Raw genomic sequence first — 9,963 nt, 5'->3', positions numbered from 1 at the left:
CTCCAGTCCCAGCTTCATCATGGATTTGCTGTGGCTCCCTGGGCCTTAATGTCCTTCTTCCCAAGGAGGTGTTTAATAACAATAATTTCCTTGAGCGCTTACTGTGTGCTTTCCGGTATCTAATAGCTTCATTCTCATAAGCACTCATTGAAGTAAGTACTGTTAGCGCCATTTTACGGAAAAGGACAGTAAAGAGAAAGGCTGGGTAACTTCTCCAAGGTTACATCGATAGTGAGTGGTTAAAACGGATTCAGAATTGTTAACTCTGACACCAGCACCCAGGTAACTTCTCGGCTTCCCTTTTTCTTTTTTTTTGAGACGGAGTTTCACTCTTGTTACCCAGGCTGGAGTGCAATGGCGCGATCTCGGTTCACCGCAACCTCCGCCTTCTAGGTTCAAGCAATTCTCCTGCCTCAGCCTCCCGAGTAGCTGGGACAACAGGCGCGCCCCACCATGCCCAGCTAATTTTTGTATTTTTAGTAGAGACGGGGTTTCACCATGTTGACCAGGATGGTCTCGATCTCTTGACCTCGTGATCCACCCGCCTTGACCTCCCAAAGTGCTGGGTTTATAGGCGTGAGCCACCACTCCCGGCCTACCTTGTCTTTTACCCAGAAGAAACACCACCACAGCAGGTTTTCCAGAGGCAGTCAAGGTAACTTGTGAACATAGGTCATATTTTCCCCTCTCCTTTACCATTTGGCAGTCAATTCCTCAGGAAGGTGCTGAGTTAAGGCTTCAGGCATATTCTAGAGCCTTTTCTCTGACTGCCCCACTGTCTACTAAAGTCTCACTGGGTTTAAAGTAGAAAAAAAACACAATTCTCTACACGTGAGATCAGAAATTCTGTATCCCCGTTGCCTCTGGATAATGAAATCAAACCCAACAATCTTTGTGCCTGGAATTTGAAGCATAAGAGGTTTGGCTTTTGTCAAACTTAAAATCTTTTGAGGCCCAGTTCAAAGGTCACTGCAGAGCCTTCCCAGTGCTCTGCAATCTGTACTTGCTCCCTAGGTCTGCAGAGTTCTGTTACAGCATTAGCAGTGAGGTGTTGAAATTAATATTTGCTTACAAGTCAGTGAATTTTGCAAGAACTGTTGGTGAAATATTCTAGTCCCAGAGCCTAGCATCAGGCTGTGGGTAGAGAAGATTGTAAATTGTTGTACTAATTGAGCATTGGTTTAGGGCTGTTAGGATATTAAATATTTCCCCCAAAGGCTCAGTGACAGACTTAAAAGCAGTGCATTTTGGATTTTCAGATTAGGGATGCTTAACCGGTAAAATCTGAGAAAATCCCAAATTCGAAACACTTCTGGTCCGACGTATGTTGGATAAGGGATATTCAACTTTAGTATAATGATGGAACTAAGGCTCAAAAAGGTTTAGAATCCAGGTGTCCTGAAACCAAGGCCCTTATTATTTCTAGAAAAGCATTCTGGAAATTTCTTGAGGAAGCACCATATAAATCAGGCCTTGATAGGTTTCCATATAAACAGGGTGTTCTAGGCCAGGTGCAGTGGCTCACATCTGTAATCCCAGCACTTTGGGAGGCTGAGGCAGGCGGATCACCTGAGATCAGGAGTTGGAGACTAGTCCAACCAACATGGAGAAACCCCATCTCTTACTAAAAATATAAAATTAGCCAGGCATGGTGGCACATGCCTGTAATCCCAGCTACTCCAGAGGCTGAGGCAGGAGAATTGCTTGAACCCAGGAGGCTGAGGTTGCAGTTAGCCGAGACCATGCCACTGCACTCCAGCCTGGGCAACAAGAGCAAAGCTCTGTCTCAAAAAATAATAATAATAAAAGGGGTGTTCCAGGTGAGATAAAGAACATAAGAAAAATGTATGCAAGGGGTGAGGGGGTAGAGGGTGTAGCAGAAGGGTCAACAATAGCCTAGAGCAGGCAGCTGGGTAATGAGAACAGGCAAGAATATTTGACAGTAACATGGGTTAAGTAGTCACTTTTGGCCGGATTCAGTGGCTCAGGATTGTAATCCCAGCCACTTTGGGAGGCTGATCACCTGAGGTCAGGAGTTCAAGACCAGCCTGGCCAACATGGTGAAACCCCAGCTCTAGTGAAAATACAAAAATTAGCCAGGTGTGGTGGTGTGCACCTGTATTCCCAGCTACGGGAGTCTGAGGCAGGAGAATCGCTGGAACCCAGGAGGCGGAGGCTGCAGTGAGCCGAGATCGCAGCACTGTACTCCAGCCTGGGCGACAGTGAGACTCTATCTTTAAAAAAAAAAAAAAAAAGTTTTTTTCTCCTTTGCTATAAACAATGTACAGCAACAGTATTAGCATTTGCCAGACTCATAGAGAGGTGGTGGTTGCAGTAAAATACAGCAGCTCTTGCACATTGTTACCAAGCAGAAACTCAGGCCGGGTAGGGCCAGATAGTATTTTTTTCTTTTTTAGACAGGTTTTACTCAGCTGTTGGGGCTGGAGTGCAGTGATGCCTTTAGCTCACTGCACACTCAACCACTTGGACTCAAGTGATCCTCCTGCCCTGAGTCTCCCAAGTAGCTAGGACTACTCAGGCTGGTCTTGAACTCCTGGCGTCAAGCAGTCTTCTTGCCTTGGCCTCCCATAGGGTTGGGATTACAGGCATGAGGCATGGTGTTTGGCCTCTTTTAAAAAATTGAGATGTATTGAAAGGACAGTCATTTCTGAGACAGACATTTCTTGATTTTAATGTTGGCAATGAATTCAAACTTAAACACACTGTCAAGCAAAACCTTCTTGTAGGTTCCATCAACTTTTTAGCTGCTTGTCTGTAATCTGCTTTAGGAATTGATCTAAACTGAAGGGAGGAGTCTGGGAACTACTTATCTTAAGAGGTTCGGCCTGGGTGCGGTGGCTCAAGCCTGTAATCCCATCACTTTGGGAGGCTGAGGTGGGCGGATCACCTGAGGTTAGGAGTTTAAGACCAGCCTGGCCAACGTGGTGAAATCCCATTTATGTAAAAAATACAAAAATTAGCCCGGCGTGGTGGCATGTGCCTGTAATCCCAGCTACTTGGGAGGCTGGGGCAGGAGAACTGCTTGAACCTGGGAAGCAGAGGTTGCCGTGAGCCAAGATGGCGTGGCTGCACTCCAGCCTGAATGCCAAGAGCAAAAAACTGTCTCAAAAAGGGTTCAAAAGGGAGAGTGGTGCTGATGAAACTAAGTCAAAATCATTTAGAGAAACTCTAGACAATGCAGACTAAACTAGTGTCAGCCACAGATCAGTTGTTGCTGGAGGTGGGCAGAAAGGAGGGATCCTCAAGCAGGAAGCTTATGACTTATGAAGGTGATGGATATATTCACTGTCTTGCAGTTGTTTTATGGGTGTGTATATGTTTCAATTTATCAAAGTGTATGTACTTTAAATATGTACAATTTACATGTCAATTATATTTCAATAAAGCCGAAGAAAAAAAACTTTACACCAGCTGCAGGTTGGTACAACTCTTATTTCCACTGTTAAGCTACAAGTTTAAACACCTCCTCATTCTCTTCCCCAAAATCCAGTCTAGGGTTACTCCAAGCCAAAGAAGACAATTTAGAACTTTCAACAGGTTTTTATTTTTGCTTTATAACTATTACAGTGTTTGAAACCTAAAGAAATACATTTTCTCTTCAAATTTGGATGTGTATATAAATATTTTTCTGGACTCAGCACACTCAATGCCATAGTTTCTTGGCCTACATCTGCTCTGAAATCAAGCTGTGTCTGTCTACCCAGGGGCCCTGAGAACATGGAAAATAGAGTTGATAGTTATTAGAAAAATAAAAGCAAATGAATTTACAGAGAAAAACCAGTGAGGATTTGATTCATCTTCCAAGGGTGCATAGCTGGTAACCCAAGTCATTCTTGAGGGATATCCAGTCTTTTGAGTGGTTGGGATTCCATACCCCCTTTCCTTCTTTAATAAGTCAAAGACAGTTACCACAAAAGTTGGCTTAAAAAGCCAATATCCAACTGCAGAGTCTGAGGATTCGTGAAGATGTAGGCTCTTTTTTTATTTTTGTTTTTGAGATGGAGTCTTGCCTTGTCCCCAGGCTGGAGTGCAGTGGCGCAATCTTGGCTCACTGGAACCTCTGCCTCCGGGTTCAAGGGATTCTCCTGCCTCAGCCTCCCATGTAGTTAGGATTACAGGTGCCCACCACCACACCCAGCTAATTTTTGTTTTTGTATATTTAGTAGAGACAGGGTTTCATTGTGTTGGCCAGGCTGGTTTTGAACTCAAGTGATCCACCCGCCTGAGCCTCCCAAAGTGCTAGGATTGCAGACGTGAGCCACTGCACCCAGCCAAAGATGTGGACTCTTTTTTTTTTTTGAGATGGAGTCTTGCACTGTTGCCTGGGCTGGAGTGCAGTGGTGCGATCTCAGCTCACTGCAACCTTCACCTCCTGGGTTCAAGCACTTCTCCTGCCTCAGCCTCCCAAGTAGCTGGGATTACAGGTACCTGCCACCACGCCCTGCTAACTTTTTGTATTTTTAGTAGAGACGGGGTTTCACTATGTTAGCCAGGCTGGTCTCAAACTCCTGACTTCGTGATCCACCCACCTCGGCCTCCCAAAGTGCTTGAGATTACAGGTGTGAGCCATCATGCCCGGCCAGATGTGCTCTTTAAGGACATGCTCTGAGTCAGAGGTTCCCAGCCAATGTTAGGATCTCTGAGAGGTTACTTCCTTCAGTGCCCCCAGACCATGGCATATATAATAGTTACAGGAGAACAGGGCTGGCGTTCAGCAGCGGGATTCAGGTATGAGCAATGTGGACGTCAGAAGTCAGGCTGGCCCAGAAGCAGCTAGGCAGGCCCACTGAAGACATACTACATAAACCTTTCCCCATGGTGTTCTGGGCCTAAAATTTAATGCTGCCTCTTCTAACTCTCACAGTCAGCTTAGGTTCTATATGTAGCCCATACCTGAAGCCAAGTACCCTTTCAGAGAAAAAAGATAAGTTTTAATTCACAGATTTGGTTGGTCTTGGCCTCAAATTCTTCCTTTGCCACAGTCTTAAATCAGAGAGTGGGGTTAGAGGATAGATAATAAGACTGAATCATTTATGAAGGCCTTGGCAAAAGAACAGCTAGTGCCCACTACACGGATCCCAGTAGGGCCAAATTTTCAACTTGTTGGCTTAACAAAGACTGAAAAAGCTAAAACAAAACATATTAGATAAGGTTGGTCTAGAACGTGCAATCCTAAATAGCTATGGAAGAAATTTATTCTGAGCAGTATCTCAGTGTCACACTCACTAAATTCTAGGGTAGTTCAATCAGGAAGATGTTTACCACGGTTTAGTGCACTGAGCGTTGCACCCTTCCCCTGGCTGCCAAGAAGGCAGAAAGGTACATACATTCCTAATGTCCCAGCCAGTCTGTTATCCCTATTGGGTCCCTGGATTGCCTGCAGAGACCTGGGGAAATTGGCTCCCTATCTTCAACTGAAAGTCTAGAATCCAAACCCTAGATGAATCTACTGAGGAATGCTCAAGATGATGGATACCAAGCTGAGTCAATCTAGAGAAGAGATGAGGCCTGAACTGGGGCTTTCAAAGAAAGGGTATGAGAGGTAAGGTTAGTAGTGCTAGGCTTTCCTATCCTTTCCTTCTAGTTTGCTAGAAACAAGTACAACTTTAGGGTATGGGAGGAAGGCAGGTAGACATGAAATATGGAAATACAGTTCATTCTGCTAGACAGTTTTCATTTTAAACTGGTTTGGCTTGAGAAATAGAAAGTCTGTGCCTGAGAACCTTCTTTTTCTCTCCCTTAAGTACAATAGCAGCTGTAATCTCTATAGTTCAGCTCCAAAAAACAGGGCTCCTAGAAGATGGCTTTCATGGCAAAGAGTTGATGGAGTAGATCTATGGGCTCTAGATAAGGGGGAACTCAAGGGTCCCTGAAAAATGAGGTCAACACCTGCTCCCTGGCAGGGATCATTTCTACTCCCTGACCCAAGTAACAAGGCTGGCCAGCTGTGAGTGGAACTCATGTGGTTCTGTCAGAAGGCTGCAGCTAACATCAAGGCCAGGTGGTCACTAGGGTCATTAGGGATCTGGAGGCAGGCTTCTAAGATCAGAGACCTTGTTAGTACTAAAGATGATGACTTGGGAGTGGGATAGCTGGAGGAGCTGGCACCTTTCAAAAACTTATTTGAACACATAAGCCAAGAAAAGGGCTCCTTGTCCCTCCTAATCTGTATCTAGATACTCCAACCAGAGATCTTAAAAGGGATAGATCAGCCATATGCCAACATGCCAGGATTCCAAAAGCATGCCTCAGCTAATTAGGGTATTCCCTACAGCAGACTGGGGTGGGGGTGGGGATCCATCCTGGCAATAACCAGAAAGCCTTACCTCACTTAGGCCAGGGCCTGGAATCCAGATGGAGACTGCCCACCAACAGTGGCTCTCAAGCCTGGGCTAAATAAGTAATACTTTGCTTCATTACATAGAAGTAGAGGAGGAGATACAAAAGATGATATTACTGCCTCTGTGGGCTGGAAGAACTTCACCTGTGGTTAAAGGAAGATAATGAGAAAACCTGGTCTGGGGAAGACACAAACGAAAGCTCCTAGGAAGACTTTTCTCTGATGAGAAATCTGTCCTCACGCTCTGCCCCAGTAGACTTTAGCCTTTGCAATTCTTTTTTTCTTTTCTTTTTTTTTTTGAGACGGAGTTTCGCTGTTGTTACCCAGACTGGAGTGCAATGGCACGATCTCGGCTCACCGCAACCTCTGCCTTCTGGGTTCAAGCAATTCTCCTGCCTCAGCCTCCCAAGTAGCTGGGACTACAGGCACGCACCACCATGCCCAGCTAATTTTTGTATTTTTAGTAGAGATGGGGTTTCACCTTGTTGACCAGGATAGTCTCGATCTCTTGACCTCGCAATCCACCTGCCTCGGCCTCCCAAAGTGCTGAGATTATAGGCGTAAGCCACCATGCCCGGCCAGCCTTTGGAATTCTTAGGGGAAACTGGCTTTAAGGAGCAGCCAGATGACCAAAACATTTTCCATCTGGTACAGGACCCGGAAATGAAGCCAAAGCTGGGCAAACAGGATGTGTATGTCTTATACTAAGAATCTGGCCCCAGTATCAGGGACTTAACTGTTACTTAAGATGTACAAAGTAGATCCTACTAAAGTGCCCTTTGGATGAGAACAATGGGTAGAGGTTGGGTGGGTGAGGACTTTTCTTTGAACAGTAAGAGAATGGTTTTGTAATGGAGGTAGCAGGCCAAGTGAAAGAAAGATTCTGCCCCCAGACTTCCTGGGAGATTGGGGGTTGGTAGCCACCATTCCCAAGCTGATGAGTGGCATCTGACTCACCAAGGTGGTACAACATGGGTGTGGTTTTTCAGGGACAATTGCTAGCCCTAAACCATTTTCCTCAGAAAATGACTTTGAGGTGGGACCGGGAAAAAAAAAAAAAGGAAAAATAAAAAAATCGGGGAGTCTGGGGGAATTCAAGACCAATGGTCAACAATAAATACCTGAACTTTATGTCTATTAGCAGAGGGGGATGGATTTCACCTGAGCCAGAAGGAGATATGTAGCAATAGAAGCAAGAATGGCATTTAGAGAAAGGAAAAGCAGAGCTTAGAGCAGGATGCCTCTGACTAACCACAGTGGGGAGGTGGGGGTGAGGCAGACTGTGCCTTCAACTCCACAGTTGGTCTACACCAAATTCCTCTACTCCCATCCAAACAGGTGGGCTTTACTATCATATGTAATCCACCCAGAGGCACAGGCAAGCCACTGAGGCAATGCACTACTGTAATTCAAACAGAAAGAAAAGGCATCTGGATTATATGTATATATAAAAAGCAGGCTACTAAGTTTCAGTGATAACAGAATAGGAGAGGGAGCCATGGGTGATGAGTTATGTGGACAACGGCCATTGAGATTGAACTTGAGAAGGCAAACTGCTTCTGGGTTTCCTGATACAAGCAGGATGATCAGCAGTAAGGACAGAGTAGCAGACTTCACCAGGCCCTATGGCCATCTTTGCTCCCTTCAGGTCCTGGGACAATCAGGCCATGCTGACCTGCTTTATGAAGGTTCGAGAGCTGAGGGTTGGTCCCAGGTGGTGGTCCAGAATCCAAGCAGAGAGAAGGACCAAGCTCAGGCCTCCTGAGCAAGGAAGCATCCGTATCTCTTTTTGGTCTTCCTCACAGTATCCTACTTACAGAAATTACAGACAGTTCTTCTTGAGACCAATTAAGATTGACCTACCTAATATATAGAATATAAAAAATACAGAACTTTTTGACATTCTCTCCTTTGGAAGTAAAATATACATGATCCAACTATGGAAGAGGAAGAAGAAAGACCAAAGGCAGGGATCCCTGACTATCTCAAAACATGACACTCTCACTCCAACCTCCTCTGCAACTTACAGGTCACCAGAGCAAGGACTTCTCCTCAGGAGAAAGGAAGGACCACAGCCCCCTGACTCTAGCTTAGGAGAAAATACAACCACCTCAGAGGTTCTCTCAACCCCAAGGGGGAATTTTCAAGTAAACAAATGAAGTTGGGTCGCACCATTTGGAAGGTGAGTAGGAAACATGGGATCAGTAGCTACACATGGGAAGGAAGCCCCATCTGAAGGCCTGTGCTTCTCCCCTGCACTCCCACTGGTGTACCTGAGACACTTCAGGAGAGTGAGGAGGATCTCCCAAACTAAAGAGGTCTGGGCAAAGTCAGAGGGAGGGAGGGACCTTTGTTTCATGGTAGCCTCCCCATCGGCATCTAGCCCCAGGCAATGCTGGCAGCTGGGTTTACTAAAACCAGGAACTTGTGGCTCTTGGGAAGAGCAATCTTAATATAAGAAAATGTGCAAAAGAAAAAAAAAATTAAATAACTCAATCCAAGCGCACAAGATTAATATTCTGTCAGAACAAGAACACTTTGTTTCGGATTTCTCCCTTCCCCTCCCACCTCCCACCTCTGGAATATACTGTCTGCTCAAGTACCCAAGATAAGAGTTACACAGATCATGGCAGAGGACTGGGAAGAATCGAAAAAAAATAAAAGGGAAGGAAGTCACCACTGAAGAAAAAAAGAAAAAAAATTAAAAAAGGTGCAAATTGATTACCTTAGTCCTCCTTTGTCTACCCCTGGGCTCCTGGGTTAAAGACATGTGTGCAGCCAAAATATAGTGTAAGGAAGAAAAACCCAACACGTCCCCTTCTTGTCACAAAACCCAAAGGTGAGCCTCAGATGGTTCTGTCCGTCCAGAGGGTGCTCCCTCCAGGGAAGGGGACGGAGCAGGTCAAGAGCACAGTCTCCAGGGCAGCAGAGGTGTGTGGTGGCTGATGGTGGGGGGACTGGTTTCCCGCCCACCAGAGGGCAGCTCTTCCACTGGCTGGTGGTGCTTCCCATCCCCTCCCCTCCCCGGAGGCAGATATTATAGCTGGAAGCCCTCCATGGGGGCCTCAGCCTGCTGGAAGATGAACTGCTGTTGCGTTTCATCCACTTGGGGAGCCAGGCTGCTATCATCGTCTTCTACACCAAAGTAGTGCTCAATGAGGTCAAAGGCCTTCTGGTAGATCTCCTGGTTCTCGTGGCTCTGGAGAAACTCGATTTTATCCAAGCCTACAGTAGTAAGAAGGAAGGAGAGGGAAGTGTGAGTGCTTTTCTATGGGCAGATGAAACATTTACCTATTTGTCCTTCCCTGAGGTACATTAGTACTTACAAACACAAGTCATATGATCAGATCACTCTTGGACCTGAAAGAGAAGAGTTAAGATCTCTTCTCAAAACTACAGAATCCCAAAGGAAAGAGACCAAAGTGTCAGTTACAGAGGTTCTAGTCCTGATTCCACTTTAAACTAGTTGCATGACCTGGGCAAATCATCAACCTCTCAGGGATGGGTGATGAGTCAATTCAGCACTCTTAGGTACAGCCTAACAGAAAAAGAACTGATTTATCACTACTTAGAAGAAGAAATGGGTGGGAGACAAATCTGAA

The 9,963-nt window shown here is 45.6% G+C and overlaps 1 protein-coding gene across 4 annotated transcripts in view; it reads right to left on the bottom strand.

The window, feature by feature from the left end:
* Positions 1-3,541: 3,541 nt before the first annotated feature.
* KPNA6 (karyopherin subunit alpha 6) overlaps positions 3,542-9,963 on the bottom strand; it is a 64,383-nt gene continuing 57,961 nt past the window's right edge. For all 4 annotated transcript variants that reach the window (XM_009000809.5, XM_009000808.6, XM_035308569.3 and 1 more), the window contains one exon: positions 3,542-9,586. In XM_009000809.5, coding sequence (XP_008999057.1) covers positions 9,399-9,586 — 188 coding nt within the window. In that variant the 3' untranslated portion in view covers positions 3,542-9,398. The remainder of the gene's footprint in view (positions 9,587-9,963) is intronic.

The sequence above is a fragment of the Callithrix jacchus genome, chromosome 7, assembly GCF_049354715.1.
Source record: "Callithrix jacchus isolate 240 chromosome 7, calJac240_pri, whole genome shotgun sequence".
Lineage (NCBI taxonomy): Eukaryota > Metazoa > Chordata > Mammalia > Primates > Cebidae > Callithrix > Callithrix jacchus.
Note: the sequence above shows the minus strand (reverse complement) of the source record. Positions and strands in the feature narration are given on the sequence as shown.